Source organism: Atractosteus spatula, chromosome 9, assembly GCF_055471065.1.
Source record: "Atractosteus spatula isolate fAtrSpa1 chromosome 9, fAtrSpa1.hap1, whole genome shotgun sequence".
Taxonomy (NCBI): domain Eukaryota; kingdom Metazoa; phylum Chordata; class Actinopteri; order Semionotiformes; family Lepisosteidae; genus Atractosteus; species Atractosteus spatula.
This window is the reverse complement of record NC_142714.1, coordinates 18,513,468-18,534,278: the sequence shown is the minus strand read 5'-3', so window position 1 is coordinate 18,534,278 and position 20,811 is coordinate 18,513,468. Positions and strand designations below refer to the sequence as shown.

Here is a 20,811-nt window from a genome sequence, read left to right as displayed (position 1 = left end):
TATAGTCAGACTCAAAAGTTTGTATTGGAACAGAAATACAAGCATTTTATATGCTGAACTCCCAGGAAGCCTCACAAGTGGTATGCATGGAACACAAAATATTGACAATAGTAATTCTGACATACTTCATACTTATTACATACTTCATTACTTTTTTTCCCCACAGCTTAAAGAGTAAATACAAAAACTCTCCACTTATTAAATAAGTGTGACTAGTTATAAAAATTGTTCATCATTAGAATTACCCCAAAGCAATTAAATAGCTCATTTGCCGGTGTGTTATTAATTTGAGTTTCTTTAACATTGTATATTACTTGCTAACAAGACTCAAATAAACTGGAAAAAGATCTACGTTTAATCAGTTGTGCTGGCATTTTATCATATATAGCATATCTTTAACATTACTTTGCTGAAAATGTATTAATAATAAGGATAAAACTGGATTTCTATAACTATCAAAGTTATCAATATTGAACAGTGTGTTGAGAACCAGTGTCTGTCACAGGTTATGGCCAGAATGGAAACATCACGCAGCATTCCAACAGGAGCAAAATGCAGAGGCTTTACAGTTTTTTCTGCTGTACAGAATCATCTCTCACCTCAGGAATCACAAACTGTCCAGCAATCAACAGCGCCCCCAAGAGGTTGTCACGACCATCATTCCTCATCTCGTAGATAGGAACCTGAAACGTTAAAAGCAAGCTGGGCATGTAAGAACTTGAGTATTTCTCAACAACCATGACCTTTTCCTGTAGTGGGTGAAGTTAAGCACCTGTAATTCCTCCTTCCGTATTTAACAAAAACCAAGACCCACTTCCTGGAGTGGATGAATTTTAACAATTATAATAATTCAGCTGTATTCAGCAGAATACAGGCATTTAGCATCCATCTAAACCATACAGCATGAATACCAATCACCTTGGTCTGTTTGTGGAGGTGCTGAGCATTCTTTTTCATAAACCTGCACTAGGGACCTAGCCCTCAGCTTAGACAGCACTGGAAATGAATGTAGTATTAGTTGCTATACAGTGCTTATGAAAGGCAAGATCAAAGAAATGGTAGGGCAACAGTTTACATTTAAATGGCCCAGTGTCAGGAAAATGTAAATTAGTAAAATGCTGTGGACTTTTTATGGAACAAACTCAAGAATGAAACCTCAAGCAGTTTAGCGATAGGAGTACGTTACAGACCACTCCTCTAATAATTTGTTAGCAAGCAAGGAAGTGAGAAAGACGGAAGTAAAAGAAGCATTGCAAAACTGTCACCACAATATTTGCACATTTAAGGAGTATTGTATGGCAGCCAGTTCTAGAGGCTGACATGGTGCCCAGGCCCTACCTACTGTGGTAATGTAATTAATGACAACAGCAGCAGAATGAATTCTAATTTTTTTGGATTTAGAAATCTGGATTCAGACTGGACTGAGGTCATCAGCTGATCATTACAAGGAAGAGTTCTAGGATCAGACAGATCATACATTAATGACCCAGAGAGACTGTTATTGTCAGACTGTTATTGTCATACGGTACAGTACACACGTTTCAAATAGTGCAACAGCAGCACAAGCAAGAAGGCAAAATTCAGGATAGGGTCAGTATTGTTAAGTTGTACAATGCATTACTTAGACATCGCTTGTAATAATAAGTTTAGTTTAGATCACCACACAACAAGAAAGATATTACTGTTCTACAGGCAATACAAATGAGAATGCCTGCACTACTTTCTGGTCTATTTGAAGTAAACTCCACTAAATATTTTAACAAATGAATTAAGCTACTAGCACTAAGCAAGATGATGACGTAAAGATGACTCATTAGTATCTATTCTTGTGTTCCACATAAATCTCAAACATGTGGTTTTATTCTTTTCTTTCTCAGACTGTATCTGCAATATTTGTAACTAAAACCTGAAAGGATTTTGACTTAAATATACTGTACAAGTATATAATGGTTTTGAATAAAATCTAGCTAAAAAAAAATTTGAAAGGATATATGGTAACTACAGCTAAACGGAAAAAAATAAGAACATCTTTGTCACAAAACTGTAAAACTAGGTGTGGGGCACTGTTAATCTGGGAGATTTGAAAGTGACACTGACCACACATCGGTGTGGCTGTCTCTCCTACCTCTAATTGCATCTCTTACATAAAAACATGGATGACTCAAAATTTCTTTCATCTAAACTATGACAAGACTGAAGGTATGTATATCAGCACACCCCATTACCTATCTAAAGCCAGTGCAGTTACCCTAACTGTGGATTTTACTATACCTGAGCTTCAGTCTAAATTGAAGAACTTGGGATGATTTTTGACCCAGGCCTGACATTTGACCCACATGTGAAACATAGTCAAAACATCTTTCTTCCACCTCAGAAATATTGCCAGACTACGTCCTACAGTATGTTGTCGCTTGTAGAAAACCTGGTCAACACTTCCTGAACTGACTACTGTAACGCTCTACTTGCTGGGGTTTCTAAATCCACATTAAGAACCTCAGAATTCGGCAGCCACAATCCCACACAGGTCTAGTGCAAACAATCACATTAACCTTATACTAGAGTCCTTGCACTGGCTATCAGGTTTCACGTCAGCTTCAAAGGCCTCATGCTCACCTATAAGGCTCTGCATGGCTTGGCACATCAGTAGCTGTCTGAGCTATTATTGTCCTACCCCCGTACCTTGCAGCCTTCAAATTCTGGTCTTCTGTCCCCCTACCCTGTTTTCACTCTATGGGAGACAGGGCCATCTCCTGCTATACCCCAAAGCTCTGGAACTCTATTCCAAAGCATATCAGAGAGACACCTTTGCCTGAGCGGTTTCAAATAAAGACTCAAAACCTTTTTTACTCAACTGGTTACTTAATTTATTCCCTACCCCCTTCCACTACCTCCTACCATTTGCATATTCCTCTATTTTCATTTTGTTTTATTGTTGTACTGTAAAGCACTTTGAGAAACCACTTTTAAAAGTGCAATATAAGCATATTTATAAGTGTGTACATACTGTATAGAAGCATAAATAGATACAAATATATAGTACTACCTTCCAATCTACTGAACAAAAAAAGTGAATAATACTGTACTATTAAGGTAAACTGTAAATCTTGACAGTTGACCTTATATAACATTCATTAACTTTCAAACCAGGTGCTTTCATTCTGTCATGTTAAATATGTACATACATTACTGGAATACACATTGATCCTGCAGTTTCTGGTGAAGTTCCCAGTCACTCAGAACATAATATCGAACAAGGAAATGGGAGGACAATAAGTAAATCTGTCTTACCTGGGAACCTGTCAGAATGACAGGTTTGCCTAAATGCTCACACATAAAGGACAGTGCAGATGCAGTGTATGCCATGGTATCTGTCCCATGCAAAATTACAAAGCCATCATACTCTTCGTAGTGTTTCTAGGGGAAAACAGAGAGGAAAATATAGACATATAGAAAGTTTAATATACCTCAGTAAGTATTTACATATTTTAAAAATCCCATGGAAGTCAGAAATTAACTCATTAGGAATTAGTAGCATTGCCATTCAGTATATTCTAAACAATCTTTCTGTTAACCATCATGCAGTCATGACAGACCCCCAGAATAAAAAAAAATAAAGGTAAGGGTTGAATTGTCTTTTTTAGGTATTACCTAAACGAAGCATACCTCTGCTGGTGGTGTGGCAATTTTTTTATAAATTATTTTCCTACAATGTTATTTTATTTATAATGATGTGTCAGTTATGTACTGAGTATTAAAAGAAATGCATCACTTGCATCAGAAAACAAATTCATTTACAGTAGTATGACTTTAAAAATACAGTGCGTCCTCTGACATTCATATTTAATTTAATATTATTAATACATTCATATTAATATTTAATAGACATGACATTGGTAAATTCATTACACTGATCAAAATATTCATCAGCAGGAGATCTGTTATTAAAGTTGCAGGCTAATAATGTATATCACCACCATGGGAAACAATAAAAATTGTACATCTTGCAGGCTGCAAAAGCAGAAGCTGTTTTGTGAGATTCTGCCACATTCCTCTCTTACAGTCTGGGCAAGCCTGTCTCTATTCACTGATCTCTGAGCCATAAACAACACACGTCATCCCTGCTCATACCACAAATGGCAAAATGGGTTAGGGCATTCACAACATAATTGTCATATTCTAATCTTGTAAAAAAAGTCTCTGTCACAGAACTATTGTAGCATGAGGACATGCATAGTTTTGTAGAAATGTTGACACCAGGAAGAGCCCAGAGGAACAGCAGCAAGTGAGGTTCCACGAATTCATCACTGTAATACAAATCATGTCAGGTTACAAAAGGTGAAGTTCTGTAGCAACCTGACACTTCATCTTGGAGCATTAGACTGGACCTCCCCATCAATTGGTCACTTGGACATCAGAAATGAGCGTATCATTTGAAATGTCAATGCTATGGTTCAATCACTGACTTCCATCCAGACCTCAGACATCAACAGAAAACCTTAATCCATCACTAAAGAAGAGTTGGCACCACTTCCAACTGGTAAGTTGCTTCCTGACAGCTAAAGTACTGACATGAGAGTTGCTACAACTACATTGCAAACAACAGGTTGTAATGACTTTAGAATATGATGTGCTAATCCTGGAGAGAGTTGAGACCCATGAACCTTGAAATTCTTGGCCTGTTATTAATGGAGCCATCGGGCTGTAATCTCTTGATACAAAATGCTGTACAGTAAACAAGGGTACACTGACCTATTGCATCTTCCAAAATTGCAAGAGCACAAAGGTGACATAATCTTGATAATACCAACATATTGCTTTCATTCAGTGCATTTCTTTTCTTTCTGGTTTTCTCCAGGCTTGACATTCAACAGGTTTAATCACCTCATCACCTGCGTCCAATCTTTCAATAAAAAGTTATTTAGTGCTTCTGCTACAGTCAAACTTTTCTTAGCAGTATCAGTCATGAATAATCAATTATGCCGAGAAACATTTAATCTATATCTGAAATCCCTATATTTTCTAGAAAAATGCATGCAGAAATAGATTGTGTTTATCTTCAAAACACTTTGAAGGATGAAGGGATAAATGGACATGAAAAATTACATCATTGGAGTTCTGCAGGTACCTCAATATCTTTGGCAATCCGCGCCCAGTCATCAGTGGTCATGTTACAAGAATCCAGTAAGGGAGAATATTCCAAAACTGTATAAATAATTCTCTTGTTCTGTTTTGAAAGCCTAGAGAAGGAAAAATAAATATTATACTTACAAGTGTATAGCAAATGACAACAACAATGCACACCACGGGGCACCATATCTGGTTAAATTTGGTTAATCTGACAGTAATTGGTATGTCCGTGTCATATGGAAAGTTCTTTCATTGTCCATGGGAAAAATTTCCCATTGGTTTAATTTTTACGTGCAACAAATTGTATTTCACCAAAGTGCATAATTCTCATGAATCACATAACATACATCCAGTATATACACATTTACATGCATAAATTTAGATATACAGTATATGTATACTCAAATAATCATGGAAACCAGAAAATGTGGGTATATGAAAATTACACATTAATGATTTAATACAGATTTTGTGTAAAAATAAATATGAAATGATGCCATATTACACTGACAAGCTCAAATGCCATTTGTTGTCAGTTGACCATAGTTATACTGTATGTGCCACAGTAAGATCCTATTCGGTTCTTCTTCATACCAATATTGTTAAATTGCTGCAGATGAACAATATTGTTAATCTCTCTGATGTTACTTCTAGAAAAGTAACCCCTGTAGTCGTATCAATGCTGTCCTCAAAAGTTTCACTAGATCATCTCTCATTATAAATGATATTTCTTCACTTTTGGATACTTTTCAAGGGGTGGCCATTCTCAGCCTCATCTGTTGTGCACAGTAACAGCTGAATCCCATCTCAAAATGTTGTATACAGCACATGGAGCTCTAGTCTGTTAATAGGAGCCTTTGTTAGCTAAAACTTTAATTTCTATGCTTTTGTCATGTGATATTTCCTTACTATCTCTAGTGTTCACTACATATTTGAAACTTTACAATGGTATCACTGTCTACCCTTAGATTGTACCTGTGACATCTCTGTGTTTTTTATGCCTTGCCTGAGAACTAATGACATTGCAGTTGAACCTTAATTTAAAAAATTGCATCCACATGAATTTCAAGATCACATGATTGATATAATGCAGAAAACTCCCTTGTATCCTGAAGAAATAGGGGGAAGGGGTTCCAGATAAGAGGATTTTTAGGATAGATGACATTAAAGAAAACTGATACGCATTAACACCTAGCCTAAAGCAAAATGATCGGGACAGCACCACAATCATAAAAAATGAAATTAAGTCATGTAACAGAGTAATGTAATGGTAAAAGAATTATGGTACTCAACATCACCTGACAAATCTTCAGTCACATAATGAAGTAATCCTGGGCACGTAAGTATAAATTAACATCTAACATGAAAATTAAAATAAATCATAACACAACAGTCCTTAATTTAAGTTTTTGTAAATTTATACTTAAGTGCTCTCAGGTTCTGCCTTGTCATGGGTTGTCAACAGATGACAAACATGAAGGCAAAGGTGAAGTGTGTTCAGCAGCTGGAGGTGGAAGAGGAGAAGGTTGAGTTGCGGAGATATATGAGAAATAGCTTAATAATCTTTCTGATTTCAGCCTGCTTGGTGGAATGGTGCTGTTGCTGGAGAAAGCCATTATTTATCACATTTAGCCTGGTGACATGTTATGCTGGCCTCGACAACAAGTGTTCAGCGAACCGTAATATGTGTGGGATTCAAACGCTAAGATTTTTTTAAAAGATTATTTTGCCTTTATTATTAATCTCTTTGATTTGGGGGGGGGGGGGCAGGTGTTGCTTCAGGTTTCTGGATGCATAATTATCGGATACAAGGGACTTTATATAGAAAAAATGCCAATCCATTATTTAGTTTACCTTCCTACAAATCTTCCAAGATTTCCTAAATTTAGACATAGGATCAGATTACCATGTCAAATAAAATGGCATATTACCTCATTTTTAAAATTTTATAAAACTGTTGAATGAACATTTGGGCCTTTAGTCCTAATTAATCTATATTAGTAATTTTATCAAACATTTATAGATCCTAATGCATTAAATTGAACTGGATCATATTAACATTTAGATATCAAGACTGAAGGCAGTCAGGTTTATCCAATGACCTTATTGTAACCAATTCAAATGCTCCATTTTCACAAGGACACAAATGAATCAACCACTCATGTTATAATTTAAATGGCACTCAAGTGTTCATCGTGTACAGTGAAGTACAGATGAAGGCATGGCTGCCATAATGCATCTGCTATTGCTTGCTGATTTTCTTTTTTAGAAAGTGTTTATAGAAAAGTCATGTCATTTGCCAAACCACTTTATACCATACGGTGTCATGGGAAGCCAGAGCGTACCCGGCAAGCAACGAGCGCAAGGCAGGGTACACCCTGGACGGGGCGCCAGTCCATCGCAGGCCAAGTGCAAGAAAAGTATTTTATAGAAATAAATATTTTGTCTTAAGAGTGTTGGCTGTTTCTTCTCTATTTATTAATATGATTTACAGCTTCTGCACCTGTATAGTTTCAAGTGAGATGAGTATATTCTATATTAACTGATTTCAAATATTCCATTTTTACACAAAAACGATAAAAGGCATAATTTGCTTTAAATATTTTCCCATTCTTCTCAGTTTCCACAATTATGTCAAATATTGTATACACATTGCATTCCATAAAAAGAAGGAACACTATTTTGTACTAACATCATTGTCCTTGGGCTAAAAATTAAGATTAAGAAGATCCGCATGCTGAATAATCTCATCACAATTTGGGAAGTCAGATTAGGATGTCAAAGAGCATTTCATGTATACAATGTCCACAATTTGTAATGTTTTGAAACAACATGATGTAATCAATTTTATAATACCTATAAAATCTATACTTCCACAAAGAGACTGCAGTACATAAAATGTTAAATGGAATTTCATTTTAAGAAAATATTTCAATATAGATAATTAAAAAGCATGGAAGCACCTATACTAACTACAATGTTTTGTGTACGTTAATACTTACTATGGTGTTATGCATAATTCATAGTCTGCAACAGATGCATAAATAGTAAAAATACCATGGTAACTTACTGTATTATTTTATGGGTTGAGAAAAAATATTTCAGTTAAAATGAAACGTTTGCAGTTTTTTCCATCAGAAACTTAATTAGTGTTTTTTGGTACCTCACATGCTCTTTACAGTCAACAAACCACAGTACATGTCTAACATTTTGATATATTCACTTGATTGGGTATGCTTTCATCTGAATTAATGCATGGACAATACACACAACCCACTACAGCATGCTGATGAAGAACCATGCACAGTGCAAATACATGCCAAAGTCTACAGTCAAGCACTTCAGTATGAAAACCAAATTATTTTAACCTCAAATTATTAACGTCATCAAAACCCCCTGCAATATTAAAGTAAGGAAATTAACAGATAACTTGATTCATGGGGTAGAAACCATATGACAAGTCAAAAGCTAATTACTACCAATTTTATTTTAATCACTTATTTTTTTTTTACTTTTTGTGATTGCTAGCATTACATGAATCCACTCCAAAGAGTTAATATACTATTGCCTATAAAATTATATTTTTGTAAAACTAGCTCCGGAGAATAAGAGCTTTTCTTTTTCCCTGTAAGCACAGGTAGGTTTTGTGCAATTATACATCACACAAAACAGAAACCCAGCAGCACAAAGCCCTTCACTGGTACCAATAACCACATGACAAGGGATAAATAAAAGAACACTACTTTAAACACTTATTTTATTTTACAACATGTCATGATTTCTACAACATTCTGGCTCTACTGTTTGAAATGATTTAAATTAGGGAACATGGTAGCACTCGGAAATGAAAATCAATTTTGCTGACCTTCTGTTTTAACAGCAGGGTATGTTTTCAAAGCAAAAGGACAAAAATTATTCAGGTATTGGGAATTAGCCCCCATTTGGATCTTGTCTTGGTGAAAAAGCAGGCACCCGAGTGCCAGCAGATTCTTTGTCTTTGCTAGCAGGGTGGAAGCGCTAATGAGACACAGTGTTCAGATCAAATCGCTGCTCACCTCTGCTTCCGTGTCTGCTATGAATATTCATGGTTCTCTAAGTAGTGTTGAATTTGATGTTCTCCGTGCACTGAGCAAATCACAGTTAAGTAGCTACAAAAAGTTTTTTTTCTAAATGCTTTTTTCCCCCCCAAAAGCAGCATCTTTCTCATTAGCATAGTTCAGCATACAAACAAGAAAAGGACAACCAGTCTTTTTAGGGTTTCAATGGAGCAGCAGGGGGTACACGTATAACCTCCACCCCCTCAACTCCAGGAAAAACACAGCAAGCCGAGGCCGCCGACATGCTGTTAATTAGTCGCTGCTCGCGAGACGACCCTCCAGCATATGTTGTTGATAATATTAGGGCAGGGGTGGTGGTGCAAATGGTATTCAAATCACCAATTATTTATTTACCTTCCAGTGCTGCCGCAAGTGCTTATAGTAAACGAAAGAAGTAAGGATATTTGCATACTAAGTCTGGGGCGCCGTTGCCGTGGTAGTGGGAGCGGGGGTTATTCTAAGTAGATATCGACTGCTGTGTCTTTCAATGATGGCACTAAATCCCTAGTGAATCGGGTCAATAGATTTGCATCTCACACTTTCTTCTATCTAAATGCAAAATATAACTCTATGGGTTTGCGCCCGATTTAAATTAATTGTACAAGTTCCTCGCGTCTGCACAGAACATAAACTACATTACAACCTAGCTCTACTAAGTATCTTGTTCTCAGTGTAGCAAAATACGTCTGTGATTTCTAATGTCAAATTATGACATGAATATTTGAATACCTGTACTAATTTTAAGATATGTTATTATCATCTTGGGTCCTGATCTCAATATTTACTGATATGAATACAATAATATCTAGTCCTGAAAAGAAACAAGATTCTTTCCCCCCCGCATTTGACAGTTCATTTCATTGCCAGCAACTACTGCTGCATGCTGTATTGTTGAGCATTTGACAAATAAACTTTGATTATTGATTTGAACTTACTGTATAACTAATTTGATTTTTGGTTCACAAATAAGAGGTTTTTGCCAAAGTTACAGGAATGTAAAGACAATTTCTTTAAAAATTAACTATTTTTATATTCCTCGAGAGATTACATCATGAATTTCACTAAGAAGAGGCATGAAAATGTATCTATGACTTCCCTGCATTTTTACAATAAAACACTAAGTTTAATATTTTTTAAAATACCGCTCCTGCTTTCTAGGTGGAAGACACTATAGTGCCATACCAACGTTGATGTGAAAAAATAAAATGGAACAGAAATGTGTCGAGTCATAAAAGTGTTGTACCTGTAAAGGCTATTTGTGTGCCGCCACTTAATTGACAGCAGCCCTGTCTAAATTAGGTGACATGTGGCCATTATCAAGAGGCTTTGCCATTAGCAAAGGAGGCACAGTGTTAAGAGAAGAAGGTGAAGTGTACTTGTATGAACAGGATGCGGAACACATTCACTCGTACAGCATTGCCCTCTTTTAATTAGAGAAACAGTTTGGTGTCTCCTTATCTGTACCCCCTGTGTGCTTTTCTGTTCTTGGGTTGGGGCCTTCTGGCCTGCCTGGAGCAGCCTTAAGCAGACAGGACACAGTCTGCACTCCAGGCCTCCTCTCTATCTCCCCAGATTAGTATGTGCAGGCGCTTTCTCCACCCCCACGCTGTGGAAAACAGCATGGATTGTGTTATATCAGAGGATAATGCTCAGGAAGCTGCCACAGCTGCTTCTGTCCCATATGGCCAGGAGATGCTTTGCTCCTCCGTGGCTATTGGGGGTTATATCAGTACAGACGCACACAGGGCCATAGTAGAGATCAGCAGTTTAAAAGACTCTCAACCACTTCACTGTTAACATAAGTCAGACTGTGTTCGCTGCTTTTCAATTCAAGCTTTACAAATCTGTTTTATTTTACTATTTGAACATTTGCAGGAGATCAGAAAAATTCAACATGGACAGCTCTAGCATAACTGCTACTGTGTGTAATACTAAGTCTTCATACTAAGTCTGAAGTTTTTCTCCATTACAAATTTAGGGAGTTTAATCATTTGGAGGAGATACAAGTTTAACATCCAAAGACCAAATATTTTTGCCATTGAGCTCAAATCCAGCATCAAAACACTTCCCATATTGAGAATAATGGGCCTGCTGGCTCTTTTGAAAAATATAATAAAAGCTGTAAAACAAAAAAAATAATAACACATGTTTAGATTTAAAACACATTTTAAGTGGTCATCTCTTTAATGCTCATTTAGAGTTTATTTTAGATCAGTCACAAATCTACACAAAATCATTGAAAAAATCTCCACTCATCCTCTTGCAAAGCATTAAGGTATATCAGGTAGACACAAAGCATTGCATCTCCAAGCCAGATTTACACAACAGCAAGCACATAAAAACTACCAGTAATACAACAGGACCCTTTTGTAAATCCATCATCATGGTGTACTGGACTCCTGTTAAATAAATACATGGAAAATATTTAAGATTTTGTGTCAGAAGGAAACACACTTTAGAATATTTGTTTCCAGCAATTGAAGTAAAACTTTACCGTGTACCTGTCAGATATTGACAGTCTGTGAACATAAAATTTGTCTGGATGTTCCGATTTTAACTGCTCTTATTTGGGTCAAATATAAATCCCATTAAGCACTGGCAATCTATAAAAGATTTCTTATGCAAGGAAGATAGTCTTCAGAAATCAAGTATCTGAGGATATCGTCTTCCATATGCTTGACATGTAGGTGTTGCATTAAGAAGGAAGTTTAAAAGACTTAAAAAATTGGCTCACTGATTGTGAAACAGAAGATGTTTAGAAGAAAACCAACTATAATCTATGAAACAGCTTCCCTAAAGGTACAAAGGGAATTCAAATGGAATGATCAATGCATATTAAGAATGGGATTCAAAGCCACTTAATGTACAATTTTTAATTAAAGATCTTACTGCGTACTAGCTAAAGCACAGCTCTGAGTGTATTATATACATTATAAAATGGCTTTGTGCCTTTAATAAAAGGTAAATAATATGATTAAAACAAAATCCCAAGGTGCTCAATAATCACATTAGGAGGAAAACCACTCATTGAGGAATAAGCGGATATCATTACATCTTAATGTTTCTCAGAAAAACTATAGTGTGGGGGTGATCAACCATGGTCCCAAAAAGCCACCATTTAGGAGATTTTATAGGCCACCTTGTACTCATCATTTTTTAAATACTTCTGTTTTTATCTGTTTAATTAAGATGTTTACAGATAATTTGAAATGAGATTACAAACAGCCTATAGCTTTTAGGGACTACAGCTGACTGTTCCTGACTTAATTGAAGCAAATAACTTTCTACTTGTATCAAAACTTTATAGAGATTGTTTATCACAAGCCTTTGCAAGCTCTTGATTTAAGATTGTGGCTCTCGAGGATGATGGATGACCACTCTTCTAGTGAAATCTCCAGTGGTGATTTTGCATCTTATATAGATGGGAATTTAGTAGTTTATTTTCCATACAGATGCCCAATAATTAAAGACCCAAAGGTTGTAAGGCAGGGGTGTCAAACTCATTTGCTATGGTGGGCCACATTTAATTTTAATGTACTTCACATGGGCCATACGTACCATAAAATTTCAAAGTACTAAGCACAACCATTATATAGTAATTATGTGCAGTGTTCTACATTTTTGGTCATTATATTACAGCACCATAGCTCCCTTTAAAATGTATTCAGCATCTATTGTGTCTTCACTAGTTATACATTTAGCAGAACTTCAACTATACCCACTGAATATGGGAGTTTAAAAACTTTACAAAATGAAAAAAATTAAAAGATCACAATTCTGATTATCTTACACTACATAAATATCTGTTCATCAAAATAATATAGCCAGGACATTTTGTTCAACAGTTGGCTAAAATAAATGCACAGCTACATACACCCCTTACTATACAAAGGCTTGATTGCAAATTGCCAATACATTGAAGAATTTTTTATTTGCAATTACTTCCCTTTTCATATTGTTTACTTATTGATTTTTATCATTTAAAATAATAATTTTAAAGTAATGTCAGCATGTGCTTCAGGAGTTATAAAAGCAAAGAAAATAAGCATCACCAGCACATTCTGCTTGAGTGAATGATAAAACTAACATAGCTTATCAGTGAGAAACAGCTCGACTTGTTTCTCCGTAATTAGTGGAGTTTTAGTGTTTTTAACAAGGAACCGTAACTGGCAAAAGACCAGATTAAAGGGATGTACCATAACATTATGAAATAACTGAAAATGTGGAACTATTACTAGATAACTATATTAGAAAAACAATATATTCACTTCTATAACTACTGCTATTGCTCTTTGGCAAGAACAAAACGAGCATGCCCTATTTCCAAACCGTATTATTTGTTTCTGTTTTATTCTGTTATATAACAATAACAAGGCGATTATTATGTTCAAAATATCCTTCTGACATCATAATCTTAAGTACAGTTTCAGATAGACCAACAGGTGGATCAGGCAATAAATTGGCTCCAAAAATTGAGTAGTTTAGAGGAAGTGTGTGCGCAGGTCCCATAGTGTCAATCATTTTTTTACGCACTATTTAGGTGCAAAGACACACCCTTTTCAAATGCTATGTATGACAGCATCAAAGACAGTTACCACAATTGGACAAAGGCAGAGAACCACAAGGGGTGTGTCTTCTTGGTGTGTTAGTTATACACATTCAGATTAGATAAGAAATGATTCCAGGTCACTGACAGCGACTCCCATATAGGCCTATCCAATGGGGGTGGTCCCAGCCACTGAACTGTACGGTTGACACCCCTGCTGTTACACTTTCAAACACAAATATGAAGGTTTAAAAACTCAGAAACAGAAACTGAAACATACTAAATAATGTGCTACATTGCAAGAAAAGTTTAAAATGCCTCAGATTTGGCAACCCTTCAATCATCTTAAAGAAATTAATTACTATTTACAAATTTAGGTAAATGGAAAACAGACACTGACCAACTATAAAATAACACCTAAGGTTCATATTGGGCATCCTTCCATACGACTTCTACTTCTGCAGTTTTGTTAATATTAGTTACAGATCTTGATAATGATACTCAATTTAGTTACTGTGTTCTTGCATAGCTAATAATGTGGAAAAAAACATTACACCAATGTAAAATAAATATTATAAGAATTCAGCGCTCATACTGGTTAAAAAATTGAGAAAGGTCCCTTTCTTCCATATGGGAAAATTATTCAATTAAATAAATGTGTTCAGTGTAGGACAGGAGCCTTGAAAGACAAATTTGTTTTAAGGTGTACTGTTGTAAGGAGGCTTTTTTTTTAATTACTGCCTGTCTATGGCCTAGCAGAAAGGTTGATAAACAATAAGTAAAATTGACTAGATGAGAGCAGATCAGATGGCCTGAAATCTGTAAAGCCCTGTGTCCCAGAAGGAATGGAGCTAAAGAACCCTGTTTCAAAAATTATTTTCCACCACTGGAAAAGACTGATAATCCAGCTTAAAGGGTCGAGAAATTTATACGTACGGCAGGACCATAGTGTTCTCCGGGGGGTCATAATAGTCATAGAGACAAGTCTGCCTGGCGTAGGTCTCGTCATGCAGGATGAGCAGCTTGCGTAAAGTCTTAACAAGTGCATTAGGTTGAGGGGCCAGCACTGCAAAGAGTGGAGAGACAGTTTAAAGATGAGTGCATTCTCCCAGACACTTAAAAAAGAGCTGATGCACTGAGTGCAGGACAGATTAAATTCTAACTAAAGCAAACGTGCAAGTAGAATATTCAAAATAATACTGTATGTGCAAAGGCTCATATACAATACATTTTCTGGCATTCTCACCATACCAAATTCAATAACTCCTAAAACATTCTCTTACAATTTAATAGAGGTTAGAAATATCATATCAATGTGATATCAAAGGATAAGTGAACCTTTTGCAATGCCCCAGAAAAGATCAAGGAAGATTTGAACGTTAGAACTCAAAGAAAAACCTTTCACCTATTCACGCCAAAGCTGATTAGGTGCTTGTTATTGCTGATGTTATTTCTCCCCCTAGTGGAAAGAAAAATGTGGCTTGGAAAAAAAAATAATGATTTTTTAAAGGAATTCCAGATCAAGCCTGGATTGAAAGCAGTATACGATTGCATAGTTTTTTGTTATAAATTCCGGTTTATTTCATTATACACCTATGACATGTGATCTTACACAGTTTAAATATGTATTTTTTTAATAAATTGCATCATTGTATTTAATGTTTCCTCCATCACCTAGGCTGTGAAAGAAATTCCTTCCTCTAAAAAGGGTCTACTGAGATTTTTTTTTAACAGTGGCTGCTAAACATGAAATCTGTTGTTTTTTTTAAAATCAATTGTGCCTCTATAAGTATCGATCTAGCACAAAAGACAGTAAAAGTGGCAGGACACGTTGCCTGTTAGAATATGAAACAGAAGGAGATTATGAAGTAATATGAAACACAAGCATGCACAACCCTAGGATTAAAATGTTACCAAATCTAAATATAGAACTGTCCTCGTGTCGTCTCTGTAGCAGCAGTTTGAAAATCAAACCATCTCACTCACAGTGCAAGTTCATTGCCAATGTCTTTTTTCCAGCACAATACATTACAAATACGCCTTTTAGGAAACAACATTTTAAAATTATATTAAGCCTTAAACCTGAGCCAGTGGTTGTCTACCTCCAGCTTTTTAATAAAAGATGTTCAGCAAACTCATCATAGTCCAAGCTTAATCTTTAGTCATTTCCATTAGGGAGATAAGATTTCCTACAGCCATTGAAAGAAATCAACCTCAACTGATTTAACAAAGCCAAAAAGAGGAAAATCCCATTAATAAATGCACAGTCTAGTACTGTCTGAGAGGACAGTAGACCTGCATGTTATTACTTTTTTCCCTCTCTATGTATAGAAAATACCCTACATTTAACTGTAAGAAATACCAAAATTTAACTCTAAGGCAAAAAGAAAAAATGAATATTTGCTCATATCATAGTAATCACAAGAAAGACTACAAATGTAGTACCGTCTAAGAAAACTGTCAGTGAAAACAGTTTTAGGGTCATGTACCTTTGACAATTAGTGATTATTATTGTGAGCCAGACAAAGCTATTAATTACTCACAAACTCTGACTGGCAGATTACAAAAGGAAATTCAAATAGTTCCATAAACGAACTACTGTATAAGTGGTCAGAATTATTATTAATTTATCAAGAATATTTTAATAACTTCACATTTTTCATTATTTTCATGACTGACTTTAATAATGTTTTATATATTGTTCAATTATTTTCATTATTGAACAGTATGCAAATTTGGAATTTGAATAAAAGCGTTTTTATGTTTCCTCATATAATCTGAATTTACTAATTACGTAATGGGATAAGAACTTTTTTAAGCTGCCTTCAATTCCCCCTGTAAAGTTAATTTACAGGCTTAATTTAAACCCCATGAACTTTTCCCAAGCATCTTCAGCAATTTCTATTAATGTTACCTATCTTCATCATTGATTCACATCTAAATCGTTTACAAAACCACAGGGGTTGCTGAAGCATAAAAAGCATGAGGAAGCGTGGAAATGTACAAAAAATGAATGGAAATAAACTATGAATCCCAAATTCTCAAGACATCTAGGAGACATTAATAGTTTTTAGCAAATCAGGCCAGAGTGGTCAGCCTGATTAAACAGAGGAGGAGTATTTTATTTAGGAACACCAGAAAAAAGGTTCCAGAGCAGTAATATTGATTCAAATGTAGACTCAATCCCAGATTCTTTCCCTACTCCAGTTGTGTTTGGCTCCAGTTATGTTTGGCTAACTAAAATTAATCAATCCTAAAACCTGGCTTATGTCCAGAATTAGCCTAAAACATCATCTGAGTCATCTTATGTCATGTAGTTTTAATAACAGAGGTGAGGAGGAAGTGACCCTCCAAAACTGAAACAAAACTCAGAGAATCAGTTTCAAATATGGATGTAAAACACAAAAAATAAAAAATAAAAAAATAATTTCCACAGCACAGCAGTATAATCCATTTCAGATTTTGTAAAGGTGGGATCATGCACAAACTGCATTTATGTCCTTGAGAAATTATGTCAAAATGATCATAGGCAGGGGATAAATGATAAAGGCAGGGCTGAAATATGGAAAACACAGAGAAGACACTTGAAAGGATTGGCATCAAAACACCATGCTGTTTGCTGAAGAGTTTATATATAAAGAGAAAAGACAGATGCACCAAAATCCGTGTTCTGTCCTAAGCAGCACCACAGGTACTGAAAGTGTGATTATAATCAGCACAATTGGGTTGGTCGTGTCATCAGGATGTCAGACTCTGGGTTCCCAAAGAAGGTTCTATTCTCCAAGTTTAGCCAGGGCAATTACAGTACATCAGTCAAATCCAGAAGAAGTATTTCAATTACACGGTAAAACAAACTTGAAAAAATGTCACATTAATACAGTGCCTTGCAAAATGATGCAAACATGTTTTCAATCTATAATAAAAAAATATTAAATCTAAAATATTTATTAATATTCAAATTATATTTAAACCCAAATGCTCAAACTGAGGACTAAGGGCAAGATAACTTATACTAAATCTCAATAAAAAGATCTGTGAACTCAAAATTTGGTGGAAATACCTTTGGCCGCAATTACAGCCACAAGTGTTTTTAGGTAAGCCTCCAAAAAACTATACAAATTGGCTTGGTGCAATATTTGCCTATTCCTCATGCCAGATTTGCTCAAGAGCTCTCAAGTGGTTTGAGGATTGCTGTTGGACAGAAATTTTCCAGTCTTTCCACAGACTTTCTCTTAGATTCAAGTCCGTATTTTGACTGAGCCACTCAAGGACATACCTTACACACTTAAAATTGACATACTTAAGTCTTGACCTGGTGATTTGGTGATCATTGTCCTGCTGAATAATTACTAGTTTTAAGTCTTCAGCAGCCTTAAACATGTTTTCCTTTAGCTTTTGCCTGTACTTTTCTCTGTCCATTCTTCCTTCAAGCCTAGCAACCTTTGTAATCTTTGGGGAGGAAATGCATTCCCATAGCATGATGCTACCACCTGTATGCTTGACAATAGAGATGGGGTTGACTTAAGAGATGTGCCGTATTGGGTCTTCACCAAATGTCAACGCTTTGTCTAACCTGACCACAACACAATTTTCCAAATTTTTTTTCAAACTCCATCAAACTTGATACCAATTTTACCTTTTTCCCCCCACATGATTTAGATCTGGAGATTGTTCTGGCCAGGGAAGGTGGTTCAAATGAAAAAAAAAACTCTCCTAAAGTATTACAGTCATTCCTCACAGAGAACTAATTTGACTGAGGAAATTAAGTATGGTACTTCTGTCGGAAGTATGGAAGTCAATGATGGGAAATGTTTTAAAGTATAAACTAATGTCTTTCTGTAGAACCTTTTCTGCTCGGGGACTATAATAGTAAAATAAGCGAAATAGGGTGAATGCAAATTATGACGAACTTTTAAAACCTTCAAAAGCTCATATACAGGATTTAAAATACTTGGAGAGAAAATGGTGCAAGAAAATGTCTGACTTTTTTTTCTTTACGACGTAATAAAAATACCCACCAAAGTAAAAAAAACTGACCAAAACTCTGTCAACAAAACATAATTAGGACATTTCTGTGCTGTTTATTTTAAACAGCGATGAATATGTAACAATTATTTCATGATAAAGGATGTGAAATAAACTTGACAGAAAATTTGAAAGAATACTTTTCGGCGTTTAATATAATTAATTATTCATCCTAATCCAGGTCTAGCACTATTTCAAACAGAAGTTTGAGAATGCAATGTAACAGTAGCGACTTCCTTTCATCTTAAATATCACAGGAAACAGCAACAAAAGGAGACTCTTTCACAAGTCTGGAATCCCTAAAAGCCTAGTGTTTCGCGTTTGCTTACGTTTCATTTGAGGGTAGTTTGGGTTTACCTTTGCAAAACAAATCGATTGAACCAGGAAAACAACCATTTAGACAGCTAGCCACGTGCTACTGTACATACCAGGTTTGACAAAAAAAAGATAAAAGCAAAAATATACCACGTCACCATTTTATGTGAAAGAGAATCGCAATGGAGATTGTAGCAAATTCAAAATGCATTCGGACACACTATGCTTTTTGATACCGACTGCTTTAAAAAATACACTAAATATCGTAAATTGTGATCACACTTAGAAGGAATAAAGAATTACTGCATGACTAGAAAAAAAGGCTGGTATTTTCATATTATTTGCATCTTCAAATTTTAAACTCAGCTGTTTTCCTAAAACCAGACTGCAGGTGTAAATAAGTCCGCAACTGTCTTACCGTTCTCATGGTACATCATGCCGATAGTCCCTCCTGTGTTGATGACCAATACCCGAGCTTCTGTAGCTGGACTCACAGGTCCTTCCAAAGAGTCCGAACTCTGCGCGCTAGACAGCCTCCTCCTTCGGCAAGTCGAGGTCCCACCAGTACGAGACGGGGCCGCTTGGAATTGCAATCCATCAGACTCCAAGCGATCCAAGCTGGTGTGCGACAAAGCCTTACCGAGAGAGGATATCTCTGAAACTGGAGATGAATCCCCGCTAAACCGCTTCTCATCCGCCATGATCTGAAAAGCACGCAAGTTAGAAAAAAAGGTACTTCTTAAAGGGACAGAGACTTTCTTTCTCATGTCATGATGTAGAATAACCAGTCCTACTCTTCATGAGTCATCGTCCTTACAGATCTCTCTTTTATCATCACCTCGTAAAGATTTGAAATGCAGGTTGTGATCAATTTAGTAGGTTCATTGGTTTACTAAAGCGAGAAATGTCCACCTGTGGTCCTTACAGGGTATTGTTGGTTTTTTTCATTGACCTACCTAATTAAAGAAAATACCCGTTCAAGTGGTCAAAATGAAATTATTTATAAATTGGTTTAAGAAATACATATAAAACCCGCAGGACTGTGACTTTCTGGGTCAACGATACATCAACATTTCTCCAAGAACTCTGTCCTGTGTAGGACAAATCATTTTTTTAATAATTTATTCTGATTCGATATAAATAATTAGTTCTGTTCTTATGACAATGCGGTATGTATTCATTCACCCACCTACTATACATCCTTTAAGAACACGCATCTTGTATTTAAATCCTAAAATGTCATATTGTTATTACTTCAACCAATATATTAATAATATATACATTTTTTATGTTCAAATACATGTTATACAAATATTTTAATTCTTTATCCAACACTATCTTGTTAGGTTGTAAATGGGAGTACCACAGTGATTAATTTCTTGGACAGTTTGAGAAAAGCCAGACTGGAGCCCTTTTATTCTATAAACACCTCTCCTCCCCTTTTAATGGTTCATGAGCTTGATTTTGTTTTCAATTATACAACAATTTTACATTTCAAAAATGATTATTTAGGGTGGCATGGTGGCACAGTGATGAGGCCCTGGCTTCACTTTCAGACCTGGGGTGATATCTGCATGGAATTTGTATGTTCTCTCCATGCTCATGTTTTTCTCAGGTTTTCTCTAGGAGCGCCAGTTTCTTCAGTCTACAAGCCAAAGACATCCTGGTACAGTAGGTTACAGTAGGCCTCCAGGAAAATTG

General features: G+C 35.8%; 1 protein-coding gene across 6 annotated transcripts in view; it reads right to left on the bottom strand.

Moving 5' to 3' along the window:
- aspg (asparaginase homolog (S. cerevisiae)) overlaps window positions 1-20,811 on the bottom strand; it is a 49,522-nt gene that overhangs the window by 25,792 nt on the left and 2,919 nt on the right. For 4 of the 6 annotated variants that reach the window (XR_016091589.1, XM_088925357.1, XM_088925358.1 and 1 more), the window contains 6 exons: window positions 19,529-19,814; window positions 14,707-14,836; window positions 11,588-11,623; window positions 5,126-5,237; window positions 3,289-3,414; window positions 600-683 (listed from right to left, as the gene is read on the bottom strand). Coding sequence is in view for 5 of the 6 variants with exons in the window: in XM_088925357.1 (XP_088781483.1) it covers window positions 600-683; window positions 3,289-3,414; window positions 5,126-5,237; window positions 11,588-11,623; window positions 14,707-14,836; window positions 19,529-19,811 (771 nt within the window). In the remaining variant the exon portion in view is untranslated. Of the gene's footprint in view, window positions 1-599; window positions 684-3,288; window positions 3,415-5,125; window positions 5,238-11,587; window positions 11,624-14,706; window positions 14,837-19,528; window positions 19,887-20,811 lie in introns of those variants that run through there. The other 2 variants (XM_088925361.1, XM_088925360.1) reach the window with 2 other exon arrangements.